Source organism: Hermetia illucens, chromosome 3 (assembly GCF_905115235.1).
Source record: "Hermetia illucens chromosome 3, iHerIll2.2.curated.20191125, whole genome shotgun sequence".
Lineage (NCBI taxonomy): Eukaryota > Metazoa > Arthropoda > Insecta > Diptera > Stratiomyidae > Hermetia > Hermetia illucens.
In genome coordinates this window covers 145,839,833-145,862,307 of record NC_051851.1, presented here as the reverse complement: position 1 = coordinate 145,862,307, position 22,475 = coordinate 145,839,833, and the positions used below count along the sequence as shown (strand labels likewise).

General features: G+C 43.2%; 2 protein-coding genes across 7 annotated transcripts in view; one reads left to right on the top strand and one right to left on the bottom strand.

Annotated features, from left to right (window-relative positions):
* The window catches only part of LOC119651383 (protein yellow), a 38,805-nt gene extending 22,197 nt beyond the window's left edge, over window positions 1-16,608 (top strand). For all 6 annotated transcript variants that reach the window (XM_038054959.1, XM_038054957.1, XM_038054958.1 and 3 more), the window contains exon 3: window positions 15,057-16,608. In XM_038054959.1, coding sequence (XP_037910887.1) covers window positions 15,057-16,165 — 1,109 coding nt within the window. In that variant the 3' untranslated portion in view covers window positions 16,166-16,608. The remainder of the gene's footprint in view (window positions 1-15,056) is intronic.
* A 203-nt stretch (window positions 16,609-16,811) lies between these two features.
* LOC119651384 (acid-sensing ion channel 4-A) overlaps window positions 16,812-22,475 on the bottom strand; it is a 29,707-nt gene continuing 24,043 nt past the window's right edge. Inside the window, exons 8-9 of the mRNA XM_038054963.1 lie at window positions 17,197-17,310; window positions 16,812-17,132 (exon numbers count right to left, since the gene is read on the bottom strand). Coding sequence (XP_037910891.1) covers window positions 16,974-17,132; window positions 17,197-17,310 — 273 coding nt within the window. The 3' untranslated portion in view covers window positions 16,812-16,973. The remainder of the gene's footprint in view (window positions 17,133-17,196; window positions 17,311-22,475) is intronic.

Here is a 22,475-nt window from a genome sequence, read left to right as displayed (position 1 = left end):
CTTTTGCTAGCCCTACCAATTCACTGATTTACCACTGTGATCAGCTTACGGAAAATCTATTTCGTGTGAAAAGATACTTGTATAACTATAATACAATGTGTTAATGGAAAATGTTACTGAAGACTTTGTGGGCGCATGACCGTAAAATATTAATTTACACAGGTGGTTAAAGGTGTCAGTCAGTCACCTTCAATTGTAGCTGCCGATCGTCAACTAAATCCACGTCTGGAACACGAAGTACTTGTAGTTATAAGGGAGAAAATCAACGGTAATTACGGTGTGATTCAGCTCGAAGATGGATAGAGTCTTGATAATTGATAGCGGACTTTCAACAGGTATCCAAGAGCTATCTAATACTTAAGGTGTTACTGGTTGTGTGAACTGGAATTTTCCATTGATTGTCGATTTTCACTATGTCAGTTGGCCCTTGGGCTCTTATTCAAACTCCGTACTAAATTGTTGTGAATTAGACTCTTTAAGATGAAACCCGAGAGAATTCTTCTATTATTCCATCTATTTTTCTACCACTTTCTACTTAATATTTCCGGGTGATGCCAAAAGGGCGTACTGCCGGTACCTTTGCGCAAAACATACATCATCCGCACATAATATGCATTCATTCATACATGCGTATTTATGTAATGTTGTTACCAGTATCGTAGGAATCCGTGACATTGTTGTTGTAAGAAAGCGTTAGTTACAGCAGTTGAGATCAATCCATAGGTAACCGACTTGCGTGGAATTTGTTATGAGTCAGGTACGAAATCTCGCGGTCTCTTATGAATTGATATGAATTAGGTGGCAAAAGTTTTTGGGGATTTTACAGGTGAGCATATTCACTTATTTATTTCTATTTGTATGTTAATGCCTGGTCCGTGATATGATTTGTTTGAATTGTATTTTACGATGGGAATTTCCAGTCTATGTTCAATTCATAGACTGCTCCTACCAATTTTTCAAGTATGATGTCATGATTGGATCCGCACTTTGTTTTGGATATAAAAAATTTGATTTAATCATGAAGTGAAAAGATATGTTCAGAACGCAGTCAAATAACTAATGAAAATGGGTCCGTGGAGGGTATGTTAATGCTTTTGCTATGCTAAATGAACGTTGGCGGTTATTGAATGACCCATGATTCTCATAAAGGCAATATTAATAATTTAAGATTGAGTAGCTGCTAGAATCGCTATATCTACTGCTAAACGAGACTTGAATGTAAACGTGTCAAAATGGTCGAAATCTCATCTGAAATGGAGCTCGGGGCGGATAGTCACTATCATTTAAATAGCCAAAGAACGTTTAGACGTGTCTCAGAATAACTATCATTGTAGTTGAATATACTATTCTTCAAACATATTCTCTCATCCAGCCCCCTTTCCGCAGAAGGCGATTTATTTGAGATTTACAACCTAGAAGTCTTAAATCCTATGAGTGAAAAAGTGACGCCGTAGATACAGACGCACTTTTCATTATCAATTTTTAGCTAACTCTCAAAAGTAAATAGGTATCAGCACATTGAGCGTTGTTGTAAGCTGCAGCATCGGAAATGCGAATCGTAGAATATGTCGAGTTTAATAGTATAACCGGGACCACCCAGACTATTCAGCGCGTTTCTAAACTGCTCCTCCCGTCTGGAGGATTTCGCCGTTGAGTATAAAGTCTTAATCACCGTTTGGCTCTCGGCCAGAATGGCTATCTTACGCTTGGGCCAGATCATGCCCCAGCCATGATCATGCTTCAACTATCGCCAGTACTCCCGCTTGGAATACACTGCCGAATCCGGTCTTCCATTTTGCCCTGGTTAGAAAGTCCACAGCGAAGTTTCCCGTGAAGTTCGGCTTGCGTGTGGCGTAGTTTGTGGAGAACGCTCAGTATTTCCAAGGCATTTCCTCTTGGATGTTACTATAGACGTAGGGTTTCGTTGTTCAATATCCGGACTTATGTGGTCTAATAACACTGCACATTACAGCGTATTTGATGCGCAAGTCTAGGAAGAGCTGGTCTAAGAGAACATTGAGAGCATCCGCCGAGCAGGACTGCGGAGTGCCGGTAGCATTTGCACACGTAGTTTCTGGAATCCTATTATGCTTCGTCTTCTTGTACTTTTTACTCAGCGTCTGCCACCACACAATAGAAGCGTACGCTAAAATGCGATGTACCACGACTGTATACATCTAGAGGACCATCCTCGGGCGGATATCTCATTTCCTAAAAAAGGTCCTCTTGCAGGCAAAGAATTCTCAGTTCTATATTGAATCTCCAATTTAGCTTCGGGATACAGGATTACACCAAAATACTTTACATTGGAGGAAATAATCTTTGTTCATTTATCGCGGGAGGTGGGATTCGGGTACCCTTGGCTTGGTGGTGAATAGCATTGTTTCCTTTTTGGTTGGATTTATTCCAAGTCCGCCCACAGGCACAAATTTCCCAACGTTTCTTCCATGATGTGATTCATAATGGAGGGAAACATTCCTGACAATTATATCACTTAGTAGTTATCGTACGTCACCATCTTCACCTCCTGTCCAATATTCATAGAATTTCGTTCATTATTATCAACCTGAGCACCAGAGAGATGGCGACACCCGGGGGCGTACCTCTACTCACAGCTCTGGCTAAGTGGCTACCTCCCAGATTAGGAATTATCCTAGTTCACTTAGCATGGATAATATCTAATGTGTAAGACAGACCTTTAATGAAATACTAGTTAAGGTTTCCTTGACGGCGTTAGTACTTACTTCCTCCATATCCAGGATGACATTGCTTGTACAGTAGTGACTGTTTAACCGTACCGATTACCTAGTGGGGAGCGGTTTGTTAGGATTTGCCTTTGAGGTAGGCATATTGGGACTTAAGGAAAGGCGTTCACTCCATAATAATAATAATAGCTCCGCCGTAGCTGGTCCCAACCCTGATTCAGAAAGGAGGAGGGATGAATAGCTTCAGTCTGAATGGCTGTACGTCACCGCGGCGTCGCAGGCGGTAGGTGGCGAAAGTGCAGGAACTTTACAGTCTTGCAGATTACTCACTGAGGAAGCTATCGTCACACATCACAAGCTATAGGAGGAAGGAGAAATTTGAGGTCCGGTACGGAAAACTGGCGGGAGTCGTGTGACTTGGTGACTGGGTTGGTCTCTCGTAATGGACAGCACGGCGTCGAAACCGCTAGCCGTGGGGCAGTTCGACGTCTGTGGACGACCAGGAGCATTGCTCTGTCTGCTGCAGCTGTTGCGCCACAATTTGTGATCACCACCACTTCAACAGGTTCGCGTAGGCAGCAGATGAAGTAGACTGAAGAAATGAACCAATTCATCATCCGTTCCTACTACGAAATAATGACGGGGGCGGGTGCAATATCTTCCCGCGTTTCGCCCAAATCGCGCACGGGACTCTGCAGCGAATCGCACAGCAGTACAGCTTTATAACTCGCAGCGACACAATCCCGACCATCATCAAGGAGTGTGTTCGACTTGAGGTCATCGCGGAAACTGGTGACCAAGAATCGATGGGGGCAGAAGCGGCGGCATCAACAACACCACGCCGCATCGCAGGCAACAGTTTCAGTACTCGCCAAAGCACTCTTCTCCCCTGTCAAGCTGTGGTTTCCGCTGAGGTTCGGCACAAATTCCAAAGAGCGTGTATATAATTCTTGGAAATAGATCCTTTGCATAGAACCCATGAATTTTGCGGATGTTACCGAAGAGGAAGGAGCCATGAACAGTTCGAAGAACTGGAGGGGCTCAGGTCTGGATTAGGTGCAGAATATCTGGTATAAGAAATTTACCAGCGTACACAGTCGGTTGGCACACAGCATAAATTAAGTCATTTGTTGGCCGGAGGAATTTCCACTCTTCCTCCCTGCGGGGATAACCTATGTTATTCCTGAGAAGGACACGGTGCAGGACCCCGCAGATACAAGACCGATTGCTTGCTTACCAACCCTCTTCAAATTCATAACGTCTCCAACAATATTCTGTCCAAGGAGCAGAAGGGCAGCCGACTTGGGGGTCAAGGGGTTGCAAAGTGCAACTGAGTATCGACTCGGCAGTTGTAGCACAAGTAACTAGAGTTCAGAGAAACCTCTTTAGTTGCTGTGTAGATTATGCAATGGCCGGAAATTGTGTAAGTGAGGTTATTTCCTCTCTTTTCCTACAAAATTGCCACCATTTAGTTCGCGGCCGGCCAGTTCATTCCTCACGTTGTTTTATCGGTGGCTTGATTCGCAATTCACCAATCAACGGTCGATGTTGAGCTGCGATGATATCATAGGGAGCGGTTTTGAAGTCAGTGACGATGAGTGTCGGGGTCTTATAAAAATATAGTCAATTTGAGTTTCATTGTCCCCACTATAAAATGTAGGAAGAAGAGACAAACTACAAAGTCTTGTCAAGTGTCCGCAAAATCGACTATATACTCGCTACCCTCATTGCATGCTACAAATGCTTTTTCCCAAGGTTCCTGTTGCCGTCTGCTTTTCCACCCACATGGCCATTAAGATGGCGCGTAATGACGATATAGTCGTCAGCAGGCACTTTACAGGTCTTCGTGTCGAGAAGTTGCAGGTAGACCAACATATTTGTGGTGTGTATGCGGTGAAGAAGTGAATAGTGTGATCAGCTGATAATGGCCGTGCCAATACCATATTGCGTGCGTGCACTACCAATATAGACAAGTCTCCAGCCATTTTGACCGCGTTTGCGTTTTTTGTCGCTACACCGTTGACTTTTCTGTAGAGTGCAAGCATCAACGCGCCAGTTCCTCAGTCTTTCCAGTGAGGGTACCAATATTTAGCTTGTAGTGGTTTGTTCGCTAATTTACTTACGTCCTTATCCCGTCCATGTATCATGAACCCTTGCCCATTTCTCGACTGGACCGGGGCTCGTCCTGGCGCGTCGACTGAAGTGAACGCCCTAGCATTGTTCCGGGGCTTTTTACTCAACGGGATCATTTTTGGTTTTTGATGACATTGAATGTGTTTTCTTGGTCGGCTTGTCGCGGGACCTGTCACCAAGAGAGCTCAGATAGAATTTAGCATTGCGGAGTAACGTCAATTTTCTAGGGATGGACCTTCTTACATTGACTGCTTTTCTTGTACCTCTTTCTTTATTAAACTCTTTAAACTACAGTTTCAGATTTCGTGACATCTGTATACAAATATATCCCCTATTTTTGTCCAAACAAGTCACTGAGCCATATTACATTATTGCTTGTCGCCATATTGCGGCTCCACCAGCCGAATCTGTGACCCATACGTCATGGTGGTAGTTTCTGTATGGTTCGTTTATGATGGCACTTTCCATTCCAGACTGTTAGGTCAACTACTTCACTCCTTCTTGGCTTCACGAACGTAAGGGCGCTTCCTACGTTCGCGATTATCAGACCAGCTGAAGTGATAAAATCATCCAGTTTCTCTGCTCTACGATTGCATTTGCTAGTGTCTCAGCAGTCAAGTCACTTGATTCTGCATACACTACCAGATCTCTTGATATTTTATTGTTAACCTTGTTGTTAACCTGATATTGTATTGTTCCTCGGAATAGCATGGTTACTTCTAACAATGTTGACATCAGAACACAAGCTCTCGGTCTTGAGAATCTCCCGTCAAAGAAGATCCTAGTCACTTTTACTGATTCAATAGTTTTTAAAATCGGTCTTTAAATAGAAAGATATAGGAGCACTCCTGCAACTTCGCCAGCCTTGTTGCCAGGAGATAGGAGGAGACTTTGGCATACTACAGGTTAATTTGACTAATCTGTATGCGAAAACATGTATGCTGTGTAGTGAAGATCTCACCATCCGCTGAAAGTTCCGCTTTCTTGCATGCGATCTCTCTGAATATTACTGCACCCCTACAGCAATGTACGTGTCCTTCTTTTCGAGAATATTCGCCTTTTTCCATAGTGCCTGCGCTGTAGTCGTCTGGGTGTCTTCCCAGGTTCACGGTATCCAGGTTGCATGCATTAGACCAGTTGCATCCATATTCCCAGCTTCGGTTTCTTCCGCTTTTCATGGTAGAACTGAAGGAGAAGTTGTTTATAGGCAAAATTTTTCCAGCAGTTCCCTCTCCTTTATGGCTGAAGTTTCCTTCTGCCGAGCCTTCTTTTCCCGTTTTCTGGAAGAATTCTGCAAAAGTGCCACTAGCAGGTTGGCCCCAGTTAGGTTTCCAGTTTCCCTCATTAAGGTAGTTGCTGTACTGTCCTTTCTAGTTAACCGCGTCATAATCAGCTAATCAGGTAGCAGGCTTTCAACTGAAGTGGAGAGCATATCTGGTGAGGCCTCCAAAATTGCTGCCTCGGTCACAACCTGTTTGGTGGATTCGAAGTCTGTGATTCCTTACCGCTTGGAAAATTACAATTCATTTCTTCCATCTTCATGTGTTTTGGACACCGCTAATGTAGTAGTAAACTACTACAGGCTCCATCTTCACGACAAGGTGGTACTCGAGAGGGCGCTACTACAGGTTATCTTAGCGTGGTGCGGTAACCTACTACAGGTTAGCATACCATGGCTGGGTGCTGTTTGAGGGGAGAGAGCCTTGTATTTAGTAGAAATTGTGTATTTATTTCCGCAAAATCAAAATGAAAATGCTAGCAAGTCCCCCTTTTTTCATTGTCTACAAATTTGACAAATCTCCTTTTAGAAAATTGTCTAAGCGGATTTCAATGGAGTTGCAGCTTATTTCAGACTAAGTTGGAAGTATAGTGCGGCAAGGTTTTTTAAACAAGGATTAGCAATCTTGAAAAAGTTTCAACAAAAACACTAAATATGCTTTAGTCCTTTGAAGGTCAAGCAGAATTTTTCAATTGGTTGATTGATGTTGCATCTCCCCACAAAAATACAAAATGTGATTAAAGATTGTTTTTTGACAATTCCTGAAACTGAAAGGGAAAGTGAACAGGAAACTGAGTATGAGCTCCATTTACTTTTCACACATGATAGTCACAAGGCAACATAACATTTCTTTTATCAAATAGATCATGTCCTTATCATGCCTAACGAACGAGCGAAGGGGATGATATCAATATCAATTTAGAACTTGTCATTTTTCAGAAATTTGAAGTTAACTTAATCTTCTTAATCTTAATCTTTTATCATTTTAACGGTAGGTGATGGATCTTCAATTAACTTCCAACGCAAAAATCATTGAATCAAGGTTCACAAATTACTGATCAGCTACCTGGAACCACATTGATCGGAACAAATTGTAATCCGACTATGCTAAGTGTGGAAAGTAATCCGCATATTGAATAATTCAAGACCTCAATTTGTTTATGGACGAGGGTTGCTATGAGATATAAAAACAAGTCCAATTTTCCAATCTAAAAATAAGGTTCTTTCACCAGTGGGTTTATAACTAATTTCGAGTAGCACGAAAGTGGCAGTGAATTGGTCATTGACTGGGCGTTCGTTATATGACTTTTCTTTGTTTATGGCATAGGGAGGCGGCATGCATAATATTCAATTAAACGTCCTCTGTATTGAAGGTGTCAAAGACCACCATAACTCCGTTGCTAGCTATGCTATGCGGTGGGCCGACAGAAATGCCGCTTTGAAATTATGTACCTGGTATTATATAGTTAGTTTTGGAAGTTCTAGCCAAAGTTAAGGGACGCACTGCAAGATGGACAATTGAATCAATTACCTTTGAAACATAAAGAACCTGAGGTACACCTTTCATTAGCTTAATTTTAAGAAGTAGGATGGTAGTTTGATTGTGGGCGAGGTAGTTGAACACCTCTCTCGATGACATGCACTCTATTTGCGGTCATCGGTGTTTGTGTTTAACTTCGTGCTTGTCTGGTTGCTGTAGGCTTATCAAATGCACCTGTGAAAATATTTAAGCTATATAATTTCATTTGAAATAAAATAGGGAGAAAAACGGTAGTGAAAAAAAAGATTGTATGGTTACTCGATGCTCTCCAAAGAAATCAACAGCAGCCTTATGAAAAGGAATACCATAATATAGTCTAGGAGAAAATCTGAAGAAATCGATATTGTTAAAACAAATATTTAGAAATATATGCTTACAGAGACATGATAACTATTCGATATTGTTGCACATGTACCTGTACATGCCTCCCATTCATCTTTCAATTTGATCGTCAATGTTATAATAAAAAGTGGCAAAATTTGAAGGTAATATCAAGTGCGTAATCAAATGAAAGTGAAAATGGAGCGTACACTTTTTTATTTACGATGTTGAAACGTGACTTACAAGCGCCTTGTCTTGTGATTGCTGGCAAGTGCGAAAATCATTGCGAGAATTCCTGTTTATTTTCATTGAGCAAGAGTTTCACTTTGAACGTTATTTTAGAATTCCAGATGGCAACCTTCAACAATCTGATCAATTTACAAACATTGATCAATAATGGTGATTTCTTTGTTTTTCCAATTTTCTGTGCAATTGTCAACCGACTGAGTATTTCATAAATATCAGTCACAAGGGGTACGGACACCTATAGAGTCATATAGGTCCGCAATTGTGAGCACCTATGTTACTCCGAGTCATTAGGAAAGAAAAGTCCCTGAAGAAGGAGGCAATTAGATATACGTTAATTGTCTACATTTACGCTATGTGTACACTTTCAGCAATTACGATCGTAATTTATTGTTAGAAAAAAGGTCACATGAAACGGATTCGAGCTATTGTTGCTAAGCTGGAGATCGTTTAGAGATAAATGCCCCAAGCCAAGGTAGCAACAATCATGCAAATGCTAGTAAAAGTAAATGTTGTTTGCAAGAGGGTGAGGTACGGCGAATGTCTAGCCATTTATTAGGCCATGCAAATTTTCATGTAATTGAATGAATAATTCCAAGTATGTATTGTACAAATATTTTGTTTCAACAAAAATTTATACCTGGCTGGAGGCAACCTCTAAGCAGGTTCTACGTTACAGAATGTTGCGCTCATTTTAGGATTTAGAAGAGATGTGCTTCATCAGTAGGAGTTGTACGAGTGTATCTCCCTTGTAAGGAATAAGATTGAAGTTCGGAGTGATTGTGTTCTGAAAGGTAGTTTTATATACTAACAGCCTTATCAGAGGTCTAAGCTCCGTGAAAATTTCCTGCCCGCCCGCCTGCCTCGCCGAACTTAAATGATTCCAACTAAACACTCTTTTATCAAAATGTAAGGGGTCTAGGGACCGAGCTGTCAGATTTCAAACTATCTGCCTTAGCATTCCCACATCATGTCATCTGCATTTCTGAAACCTGGCTGGATGACAGAATTTTAGATTCTGAGCTCCTCGAAGGTTACTCTGTCTTTCGTTGTGAGGGAGACTGCGCTGCACTTGACAAGACAAGATGTGGAGGTGCCCTAGTAGCTGTTAAGTCCCCTCTCCGTGCCGAAATCATCTTTTTCTCCTCCTCCTCCACCTACGACTCTGTCATCATACGAGTCATTCCGCTAAACATATGCTCTTTTATCATATCGTGTGTACATTTTGCCTGCCTAAGCCCGCCTTCTCTGTACGAGTATTTCTTCGGCAGATTATCAGTGGTCTTAATTGTTTTGTTTCTCGCACTTCCTTTCATCCTCTGTGGCGACTTTAATATTCCCATACTCTCCTGACCCATTACTCCTGGCCTTCCCTCCCTCCCTAATAACTCCACCCACCCTTCCCCTCCTCTATCCACTTTCATGTACACCTGTGGCGCCCTCCAGTTTAACCTTTCTAGAAACCCCTTAGATCGCACTCTTGACCTTATCCTCTCTAACCTTCCTGTGCGTTGCCTTTCCCAATCCCTTCATGCCCCGTTTTACGTTGCCGCTGGCGCCCATCATCCTGCTTTCGAGTTCGATACTTAGATGTCCCGACTCCGCTCTCCTGTCGCTCGGAAACCTACCAAGTTCAACTTTCGTTAGGTGAACTTCGAAGGTCTGAACTCAGTCCTGGCGGCAATCAACTGGGTCCTCTCTCCATTTACGTGTGACCAAACACTCAACACCTTCTATACCATTTTATTTGATCTTCTTCCTTGTTACGTTCCCTTCTCTCCTAAGTGCTTACGCTCTTCGCAAAAAACTACGTCAAAAACAGACTGCGAGGAAAAAGTTCCTATCTTCTAGAAAATATGCTGACTTAGTTTTCCATCCATTCCGTCCATTAAATTTACTGGCTTCTCAGCGAACTCCCCCCAACTATCTTGTGATTTACTCTGCCGCTAATTTTCCTCAGTCTATGTTTCCCCTTTTTCCTCCGAATTCCTCCCGATAGTGGATGTAGCCTACCCCGTATCGCCTACCATTCCCCCTCTTACTCCTATCCTTGTCGAGTACCTCATTGGAAAACTTGATGATGACGGACCTGGCTTCGATGGTCTTCCAAACCTCTTTTTGCTTAAAACTGGTAAGTCCATCTCTCTTCCCCTATCTCTTATTTTCAACAAAAGTCTCGAAGAGAATCATTTTCCCGGCTTGTGGAAAGTGGCGATCATACGCTTGCCGAGAATTACCGTCCCATTTCCCTCCTCTCCTCCCGTTCCAAAATCCTGGAAAAATATGTCAGCGACCCCGCCCACTTTGGCCACCACATAGTGAAAAAGCTACCCGGCTTCCTTAAACGTAGGTCCACTACCTTCAATCTGCTTGACTTTACCAAATGTCTAAATTCACGGCAAGAAGTGCATAACATTTACACTGACTTCGCTAAAGCCTTCGACACTGTAAATCACAAGATACTTCTAACCAAACTCTCGACTCTAAACGTTCCCATACCACTTGTTTTATGGCTTGCCCCTTACCTTTCCAACCGATCCTGCCACGTCTTTTTTAACGGCTGTACTTCCCGCTCTTTCTCCCCTCCTCTGGCGTCCCAGAGGGATTTATTCTGGATCCTTTGTTATTTTTATTTTTTATTAACGACTCCCCCATCTTTACTTGTTCCTGTTTGCTCTATGTAGACGACCTTAAGCTGTTTTCCGCTATATCGTCGCCTATGGACTGTGTTTCCTTTGAATCTAACCTAGACACTCTGGTTCGTCGGTGCTCGATTAATGGTTTTGCGCTAAACGTCAGAAAGTGTCACTCTATGTGGTACCTCCTAAAATCCTCACCCACTTCTTTCTCCAACTCTCTAAACGGACATTCCTAATCCTGCTTAAATTCCGTTCAAGACCTCGGAGTGACTTTCGACAATAAGCTCCGGTTTGACATTGCCTCGAAGTCACCAATCGAGCAGCAAAATTGTCAGGCTTTATACTTCGCCCCTCCTCTAATTTTGACTCTATCGAACCATCCTTAGCTCTCTTCAATTCCGTCGTGAGGAATACCCTCCAGTACTGCTCCGCGATCTGGTCACCCTCCCGTAACTGCCCTTGAAAATGTACAACATAAATTCACCCGATCTCTCTTCTTTAAGAAAAGCTTCTCTCCTGTGGACTACCCCTCCCACCTCCGCTTTCCACATTACCTATATGATTTTCCACATTACCTATATGAGATGTGAATATGCATTTTTGTTTAAAAGAAAAAGGTAGACTAGTCTAGGGTTCAGACTATGATTTGCGCGAAAATTCTTTAAAATCTTTCTACGTACTCTAGGAAAGTGATTAGGCCCGAATTTTCAAGAGCCTTATCTGAAGTGGTTCTTGCAACGAAGCCCTATCGGAGGTAATCTGGTACCATGAGAACCGGAGAAACTCCCTGAGACTACATGTACCACGCCAATTTGTGGAGGATATAATTTGGTCCTGGTCATTCGTGGTTGATCCCCCCATGGGGGTTTCATGGTGGTTGTAACTACAAACGTGTCCCGGGTAAAGCTTCTTTTGGACTTAATTCATGGAATTGCATCTACTCCTTAAAGGAGGCAAAAAAATACTTACTGGCTACGAATGAGACAGCACTCAAGAGCAAAGTTGAGTTTTCAGTTGTTTGTACCAAGAAAATTTCAATAATTAGACACGAGACGGCTATCAGGGAAACTCAATTCTATTTTACACGATGAATGGTGCGACAGGGGTCGGGATTCATGGAGTAAATCCGAAACACTATATGGGTTATCCCTGAATCAACATGCTGTGATATTTGAGGCAGGAATATATGTGACAAACTTCTATATCAAAGGGAATCTACGGAGGGGGTGAAGGCGTGTTGGAATCTATATTCTCTCTGTAGCGAGGCAGATATAGATTCGTGTGGAAAGGCACACCAAACTGTTAGACCCTGGAAGCTAAGTTTTTAAGTAACTTTGTACTAAAAATGTCAGGCGATGACAGCTTTACGGTTTCTTACCAGGACAGAGGCAAATTGTCAGACGCTGCCTCACCTCTGCCCTGGGAACAGCGTGACCGAAGCGGCTCGCAGACGTTGCGTGCTCCTTTATGTAATTCGCAGAATACGACATGACTACGAATTATATTGAGCGCAAATCCGGGGTCCGTGATCCAGCAAAGAGGGTTAAGTTGCTCCTCATTTGGTCCGGTCCGGTATTAAGTTGATGCGGCCTTAGGACCTCACAGTTCTCAAAAAAAAAATATAAACTTTGTACTATTTGGGGGGACATAAAACATTGGCAGCAAAAAGAAATAAATGCACGATAACTTTCTGTAGGGCTATAAAAACCATAAGGAACTCGAAAATTACATGGCTAGCATATCCATGGGAAACAGCGGTGGACTACAGGCAGAGCAAATTCATGCTATAAAATGAACGGCGAATTAAAACTGAATAAAATCAAACTAAGAAATCTGATAACCCTAACAATAGGTTACTATCCTTGCATTTGCATAAGGTGGGTATCTACACCGAAGATCAAACATGCAGATTTTTCAAGAGGCGGAGGATATAGCTCCTCATATTACACTATATCTGGGGAATAACAAAAACTGAAAAGGGCCACGATCAGATGCACCTAGTTCAATATTCCTGGACTAATAAGGCGGGACTATTCGCTTGAACGACGAGCTATTCAATAACCTAACCGGCTGTAGTATGGGGCCACAAAACCCGATGTTATACAAGCTTCCTATTCATCTGTCCACTCAACTATAGATAATTAACCTTGTGAGATTGTTGGGTACACTGCCGATCCTTCATATAAACAAGCCTTTTTAGTAATAATATGCGCTAGGTATTTCGGCATGCCTCTCTTGAGCATTGCTTCTATTATCTTACTTCATTTCAGATTCAAAAAATCTTTGCCAGGTCCTACTCGCCCTCGTAATTAATAATTACGAACAGAATGTTCGCCCTCCAGGAGGAAATTGGCACGGTTGAGTGGTCGCTGCAGGACATGCAGTATACACTAGCTGCTTCCTTGGATACAGAGGGAGCTTTCAAGAGCGTTAGTCCCAACGCCATCAAGGAAGCCTTGACCATTATTGGATTGGATGGGTATCTTACGCATTGGATTATATCCATGCTAAGTACCAGGATAATCCAGTCGGATCTGGGAGGCAACCACTTGACCAGAGCTGTGAACAGAGGCACGCCCTAGGGTGGCGCCATCTCTTCGGTGCTCTGGTTAATAGTAGTGGACGAAATTTTACGAACATTGGACAGCAGCGGGGGGAAGGTGGTGGCGTATGCCGACGACTTGGTGATATTAGTGTCAGGGATGTTTCCGTCCATTATGAGCGACATCATGGAAGGAGCGTTGCCAAGGGTGTGCCTGTGGGCCGCAAGATGCGGACTCGACATTAACCCAACCAAAACAGAACTGATGTTATTCACCACCAAGGCAAGGATACTTGAATTCCACCTACCACGGTTGAATGAACAAATATTGGTTCTTTCCTTTAATGTAAAGTATCTGGGTGTAATCCTGGATCCAAAGCTAAATTGGAGATTGAACATAGAACTAACGGTTAAGAATGCCTGTATAGCCTTCTATGCCTACAATAGAATCTTTGCAAAGAAATGGGGTCTCCGGCCGAAGATGATTCCGCTGTAGTGCGTCCAATCCTAACGTATTGCTCTATTATATGGTGGAATGCTTTGAACAAAAAATACAATAGGATGAGGCTTAATAGGATTCAAAGAATCGCGTGTGGGTTTCTGCAGTCCTGCCTGGCAGATGCTCTCAATGTACCCCTGCATCTCCTCTTCCTAGACCTCCACATTAAATACGTTGCAGCGTGCAGTGCCGTCAGACTACGTGAGTCCGGATGCTGGGCAGCGAAGTGTTTTGGCCACAGCAACATCCTAGACGAAGTACCTCGGAAAATCTGGGCATTCACCATGGACTACGTCACATGCAAGCTGAACTTCACGAGACACTTTGCTGTGGATTTTCCAACCAGGCAAAGCGGAAAACCAGCGGCGTGTTGCAAGGTTATGACTCAGTATTCTTTACCGATGGATCAGAGATGGTCTGTGGTATCGGCGCGGGGGCTTTCTCGAATACACACAGTGTATCCAAGTCATATGCTCTCCCAGGTTTCGCCAGTGTATTCCAAGCGGAAGTACTGGCGACTTTGGAAGTCTGTCGATGGCTGGAGTGAGATTCGAGCCCCAAGCGAAACATAGCCATTCTGACGGACGACCATCAAGGCCTTGTACTCCGCGACGACATCTTCTGGTGCGTGGGGCAGTGAAGAGACGCGCTGAACCGTCTGTGCAGCACCCTCAAGGTTACCCTCCTCTGGGTTCCCTTCGGTGAATACAGTCGGTGTTTCACTGACGGCCATCAGGGGCGGAGTCTATTTGCACTACTTAGCAGCCGCGGACCTTAGATGGCGAAGGCTTACAAGCTGTGCCAAGTCAAGGAGAATTCGGCACACAACGTAGCCCGATCACGAGAGCTCCTGTACCAGACACGTGCAAATGCATTCAAGATTACGGCGGTCTGTACGGGGCACTGGCCCATAGGGGACCATGCCGCCAGACTCTGCATACTCTACAACGCGCATTGCCGAAGCTGTGAAGAAGGAAGGGAAACTCTCATGAACTTTATCTGCGATTGCCCAACTCTAGCTAGAGTCAGGGTACGGGTACTGTCACGGTCTCAGGAGCAGCCACTGACACCTACCCTACCAACCCATGTTCATTTAATAATTATTTTGCTGTCTGATTCAAAACCTCTGAATATTTCCGTTTTCTTTTGCAGATAATACAACGAAATCACCGAGACTGACACCTTTCCCCAGCTGGCAAGCTCATCGATTATCATCTGATGATCCACCTGAAATTGTGTCCCCTTTCCGAATCCGAGCTGATAAATGCGGACGTCTTTGGGTTCTCGACACTGGCGTCGCTGACATACTAGGAAATACTACCGTTTTACGCCCAACCACCTTGCTAGTCTACGATTTACATAATGATAATCTACTCCGAAGGTTCCCATTCACATCTGGTTTGACGAAACAGGATACCTTTTTCGCCAATATCGCTGTTGAAGATGGTGACTGTATGGATACTTTTGTGTACTGTGGTGATTTAGGAGCATCAGGACTTGTCGTTTACTCATGGAAGCAACAGGATGCATGGAGAGTTAATCACAATTATTTCCATCCTGATCCTTTGGCTGGAAACTACAGTATTGACGGAATAAGTTTCCAGTGGGATGACGGACTGTTTGGATTGGCTATATCGAAACAGCAACCGGATGGGTATGCTACGCTCTACTTCCATCCACTCAGTTCAACAATGGAGTTCTCAGTGTCAACGATGATTCTGAGGAATAAGACGAAGGCTACCTCGAATGATATCTATAAGGAATTTAAGATTCTGGGTTCACGTGGACCGAACGCCCAAGCGGGTGCTTCTTTCCTTGACCAATTGACTGGGGTTTTGTTCTATGCACTTCCAAATTTGAATGCAGTTGCTTGCTGGAAGACTTCAAATCGGGCGTATACCATCAAATCACAAGGACGTGTCTACATGAGTTCAACTGAAATGGTTTTCCCAAATGATATCAAGGTTGATGATCAGGATCGTCTCTGGGTTCTGTCTGATCGACTTCATAAATACATGTATGCTGAGCTGGATAGCAATGATGTGAATTTCCGGATTTTGACTGCTCATGTCCAGGAAGCTATCGAAAATACGGCTTGTGATACCAAGACGAAGCCATTGCCGGATATTATCAACCGTTTGGGTGACATCCTGCGACCCACACAAACTTCACCAAGTTCAGCACCATCATTGCAGTCATTTGGAATTTATTCGCTCATATTAAGCTTAGTTTTAGGGACTAGATTTATGGCAACTATGTAAATTATTGGAATTTATTTACTGAATGCTACTTGTCTACTTTTGCACGTATTTAGAATGACCACTTTTAGCTAAGATTGCAATTATATGATTAGATTTATATTAATTTAATCATGGTTGGAAAATTGTTGCTAGTAAAGACCCGAAACGGTTAGAAATTTGAAAATTATTCAGAAAGTTGCTCCATACACATATTTTCAGTTTTGCATTTTTGCAATCCTGGAGACTTTGAGTATGATTTCTTATTCGATTCTAGATCTGAAAACAGAATATGAACAAAATAAAATAGAATAAAAACGCTTAAAAGTTACCAACGTCAGGATAAACTACAATTTATAAACCACAACGAAAATTAATTTTATTTGTATAGTCATTAATTTATAAAATACTAGTTTGTGACGAAATATGTATTATATTGTATTTTAATTTAATAAACTAAAATAACTTAAGATAAGGCCTTGGAGACGAAATTTAGATATCTCTTAGTTTGAATTTTCGGTGGAAGATCTATTTGAAAATAACTAATTAATACGGAATTTTGTAGTTTGTCTAATTGAGAAAATTAGTAAAATTTAGTCAGGTGGGCTGTAAGTGTAACAAATCAATGAAATTATGGTTCTGTCTATCTAAAATATGTTTTTTCCGAAGTTTAGAAGTAAAAAGACAGTTCATTCACCTAAAGGAACAAGCAATCATTCTCAATGAATAATATAACTTCCATCGTTCACCTCACTAGTACCTTTCAGGTACTAAAAGCTTTAACCCCAAATACTCAAATCATACCATTCGCAACAAGCAATGCCGCCCCAGCTTACTTCCCTTTAGGATTCGATCCACCATTTGAAATGGTTGATATTTCCATGGTGATGTCACTGCTCCCGTCTGCGTAACTACTTCGACGTGTATCACCTCCTTTGATTGATTCCCCTTTGCGTTTTTTCACAATGCTTAGTAGAAGTATAGCGGCTATCTGGAATGTACAATAATTTCAAGAAGTCTTAAAGGATTAAACAAAGAATCTACGCGTATTTTACCTTTTCTAGAATTTCAATGAATCCTAAAACTGAAAGTCCAAGTAAGAATCCAATTGAACCTCCGATATCAGCCACAAACTGAGAGAGATCGTACCCGGGACGCTCTTCAATAATCTAAAATGAAGGAGTTTGAAAATTTTTTGAAATTATAGTTTGGGATTTAATTGACGAGGACTTCAATTGTACGTTAACAATGAATGCATAATAAAAGATATATCAAATAAGGACCTAAATTTCCAGTGCCATTATTCAGTCAGTAAGCTTGAAACAAATGATTCATTTTCATCTTCAATTAGCAGTGCTGACAAAATCAAGATCACAGTCTCAACATTTTAGCAAAATTTATTTATCTTATTCCAGATAGTTTCCCTCAGACTCTAGATATGGCATATGTACACTGATCTGTACGATCAGGAAGTGGGTTGAGTTACGACGCCAGCGGCTTTTGGAGGACCTCGGCTCGTCGACGTAATACTATCCTCCATCTTACTTGCATATGCCCTTCATTTTATTTGGTCGACATGACCGCACGCTGCCCATCAAACAGGTCATATAACTCTTCACTGTCTCGTATTCGCTATGCGTGTCCTTGCTTGGTGGAAGCCAAATATTCTCCGAAAAACACGTCGTTCGAAAGCGTTAATCGATTTTGCTGTCGTTTTCATGAACCTGCAGCTTATCTTTCTGATGCATTTTATCGCTCGTATTAACTGGAGGACTGTAAAGGACTGACATATGGTATTAAGGGTTATCCATTAGGATCTTCACTAACGGGACCGCTTTTGATAGGATTTCTAACTGAGCATATTCTATACACCTTTTGTAATCACAAGATGCGATTTGAGATAGCCCCAAACGCGAAGATCATGAGCGGCACATCCAAGAGGGGAGAGCTATCCCAGAAACCTAAAAAGATTGCTAAATTCGCCGTGAAGGTCCTTCCGCAAATATTGAAGTTCTATCGAAGTGTTTTGTCGACTTGCATGCCTTTGTGCCAGCCAGGCTCGAGAATGTGGAAGGAAGGGAAGGAGCTCCTTTGAACACTTTGATCCCTCACGTGTAATTATATACAAACATCCACGTATCCTTTTAACCGATGGGTGGGTCCGCACCAGATACTGAAATATCATCAAACATGGGATTTCGCGTGAGCCTACCGACATATCATCACGCTAGCTAAACCTGAAAAATAAAAAGCAAAAAAAATAACGGCTCGACCACGCACGTGCAACCGTAAAACTCCCGACCTGGAAGGTCGTGCCTCAACATACATCTGAGGCAGGAGAAACATCGATAGAGGATGCGATCCGTCGTGGGTCTTTTTTCGCTCGCGGTTTTGGGTTCGGAGTTTTACGGCTCCACTTGCGAGGTTGAGCCGTTATTTTTTTTTTATTTTTCAGGTTTAGCTCGCGTGACGATATTTCGGTAGGCTCGCGTGAAATCTCATGATCATCAACGTCGCAACAACCTGTATCCGGTCTAGGCCTGGCTTAATATGGAACTTCAGACATCCCGGTTTTGCGCCGAAGTCCACCAATTCGATATCCTGAAAGCTGTCTGGCATCCTGTCCTACACCATTGCTCCATCTCAGGCAGGGTCTGCCTCGTTTTTTTTCTACCATAGATATTGCCTTTATAGACTTTCCGGGCTGGATCATCCTCATTCATAGGGATTAAGTCATCCGCTCACCGCAACCTGTTAAGCTGAATTTTATCCGCAACCTGACGGTCATGGTATCGCTCATAAATTTCGTCGTTTGTAGGCTACGGAATCGTCCATCCTCATGTAGGGGGCCAAAAATTCTTCAGGATTCTCTCTCGAAAGCGGCCAAGAGTTTGCAATTTCTCTTGCTAAGAACCCAAGATTCCGCGGAATACATGAGGACTGGCAAAATCATTGTTTTGTACAGTAAAAGCCTTGACCCTATGGTGAGACCTTTCGAGCGGAACAGTTTTTGTAAGCTGAAATAGGCTCTATTCGCAGTAAACAACCGTGCGCGGATTTCATCATCGTAGCTGTTATCGGTTGTGATTTTCGACCCTAGATATGAGAAATTATCAACGGTCTCAAAGTGGTAGTCTCCAATCTTTATTCGCGCCGCCTGGTCGATCTGGATGAAGGCAGTTTGTAAGTCTCGGGTTGTTCTTCCTATGATGTCGATATCGTCAGCATAGGCCAGTAGTTGGGTGGACTTAAAGAGGATTGTGCCTCTCGCATTTACCTCAACATCACAGAACATTTTTTCCAGAGCCAGGTTAAAGAGGACGCATGATAGGGCATCCCCTTATCTAAGACCGTTGTTGATGTCGAATGGTCTCGAAAGTGATCCTACTTCTTTCGTCTGGCCATACCATAAATATTGCCCTTATGGACTTTCCGGGCTGGATCATCCTCATCCATACGGATTAAGTCATCCGCCCACCGCAACCTGTTGAGCCGGATTTTATCCACAACCTGATGGTCATTGTATCGATCATAGATTTTGTCGTTATGTAGGCTACGGAATCGTCCACCCTCATGTAGGGGGCCAAAAATTCTTCAGAGAATCCTTCTGTCGAACGCGACCAAGAGTTCGCAATTTCTTGATAAGAACCCAAGACTCCGCGGAATACATGAGGACTGGCAAGATCATTGTCTTGTACAGTAAGAGCTTTGACCTATGAGTAGTAGGGTGGACTTAAAGAGGATCGTACCTTTTGCATTTACCTCAGTATCACGGATCACTTTCTCGAGGGCCAAGTTAAAGAGGACGCATGATAGGGCATTCCCTTGTCGTATACCGTTGTTGATGACGAATGGTCTTGAGAGTGATCCTGCTGCTTTTATCTGGCCTCGCACATTGATCAGGGTCAGCCTAGTCAGTCTTATCAATTTCGTCGGGATACCGAATTCTCTCATGGGCGTGTACAGTTTTTTTATGCTATCGTAGGCGGCTCTTTGGTATGGGCCAATGATATTCTGGGCGTATGGGGCTATCCGACCTAGCAAGATGGCTGAAAATATCTTATAGATGGTACTCAGCAACGTGATCTCCCTTTTCATTTATAGAACAGATAATGCCTCGTTGCCATCAAACATTGTTTCGCTGTCCCACACCTTGGGCATCAGTTGATGAATAGCCTGGTGTAATTAGTCGCCTCTATATTTAACCAATTCGGTTGTAATTCCATCGGCTCCTGGCGACTCATGATTTTTAAGTCGATGAATTGCACGGACTGTATTCAGTGATTCAGTTGGCGGGGCCTCCAACTCTCCGATGTTCTAGTTGTTCAGTAGTTCATGAAAGTACTCAACCCATCGCTCTAAGATGCCCATTCTGTCGGAAATCAGATTTCCTTCTTTGTCTCGGCAGGATGAGCATAGAGGTGAATAAGGTTTCATCCTGCTGATTTGGTGGTAAAACTTCCGCGCATGGTGCGGTTGCTCCCTGTACTTTTCTAGTTCACAGACTTGTTGGTTCTCCCAGGCTTCCTTTTTCCGTGTGTGAAGTCGCTTCTCTGCTCGCCGGAGTTCGTGATAAGTCTGTGCGTGTGCCCGCGTTTCGTTGCTAGCTTACATTCATCGTCAAACCAGCCGTTCCGACTCTTTTTGCGGTTGGGGCCAAGTATGTTTGTGGTCGTATCAATGATAACGCAATTCAGGTGATTGTGAAGATCATTTGTTGATGCTTCATCTCTAGGATCTCAGTTGACTGCGGTTATTGCGGCATCCATTTCCACCTTGTAGGTGTTGCGGAGGGCTGTGTTGTGGATGGCTTCAGTGTTAACTCTTACCTGATTGTCAGAGGGGATTCTGGGTGGTATTATTATTCGAGCCCAGAGCACCAGCTGAGAGGTGGCGGCGTTCGGCCAACACGTGGTCAGTTTGGTTGAAAGTGGTCCCGTCTGCTTGTGGACCGTTTTCTGCGCAATCCAGGTACTTCCAACAACCATTTCGTGTGCCACTGCTAATTAAATAATTCGCAGTCGGTTATCATTTGTATTTTTATGTAAGCTATGGAAGTTAACTGATCGCCTGAATGCGGGCTTTATCATTACTTGGCTGTTAAAATCGGCAAGTATGATTTTGATATCATACCTGGGGCAGGCTTCGAGGGTTCGTTCTATTGCTTTGTAGAAGGTATCCTTCTCCGACTCTCCGCTAAGGAGGCTTATATTTCTGAATTTGCCTTGCAAGCGCAGAGTGCATAGCCGATAACAGCAGGTTTCATTTTTGACTAACTAAGAAACCTACTCTGAGCGCATGGCTTACTGGATGGCCCCTATAATATATGTTGTAGTGCTTCTTCTCCAGGAAACCAGTGCTCAACGCATCTTTCGCAACGCTGTTAAAGCAGCTCTATATTGGGACGGAATATCGGCCAGCTGCTTGGCAGCTCCATCTCTGTACAGGGAGCATGTTCCATGAGAAAATGCTCAAATCGTTATTCCGTTGTCGTTGCCAGGTTCGTCGTTGTGTAGTGAATCCAGTCCGAGACTTTTTTGTGGCTTCGTAACAAGTTGTTTTCCGTGTAGGGTTGTCAGCCCTACCCAACCCCCAACCTGGAGGACCAGTTGGTACAATTTGTCCCGTCTTTAGGCGGGGAAGATTCGCCTTCATCCTCCTCCGTTTGTAGCTTTTCGTGAAGAAAGAGCTCCCAGCGGTCACTACGTGGAGGTGTAGGTAGGATTTGATATTAGAGCTGTTTGTGTTGGTTCAGCATGCGATTCCAAAGCTTTATGCTCCATCGTGTGTACCAATCCACTTTTCGCCCTAAGACCTATGTTACCCCTTGACCAGCCTGGGTCTCATTTTTGATGATATTTCAGGATCCAGTCCGGACCCACACATTGGTTGAAAGGGCACATGGATGTTTGCACAATCACAGGTGGAAGATCAAAGTGTTCAAAGGCAGAGGCATGCAAGCACGAATCAACGGAACCCTTCGATGGGTCACGGTCAATTTCGCCATCTTTTTAAGTTTTTGAGATAGCTCTCCCCTTTTTGGTCGTCTCCGGCCACTCAGAATGGTCGTTGGATCACCTCCATTCCCATTTAAGATATTACGAATGGCGTCCAACGTGGGGCATCCGAGGTTCCCATCCTGGCTTAGCATCCTCAGGCTGTTCTATTGGAGGATGCCCTCCTGAAGAAAAGCGAACCACTGCCTAAAGAAGATTTGCCATATCAATTTGTTGTATAAACTCTGGCTGGAGAATTTAAGAACAAATGGTCGAAGTCGAGTTGAAGACCTTTTGAGTTTAATCACTGTTCAGAGATTTTTCCTAGAAAAGTTCTT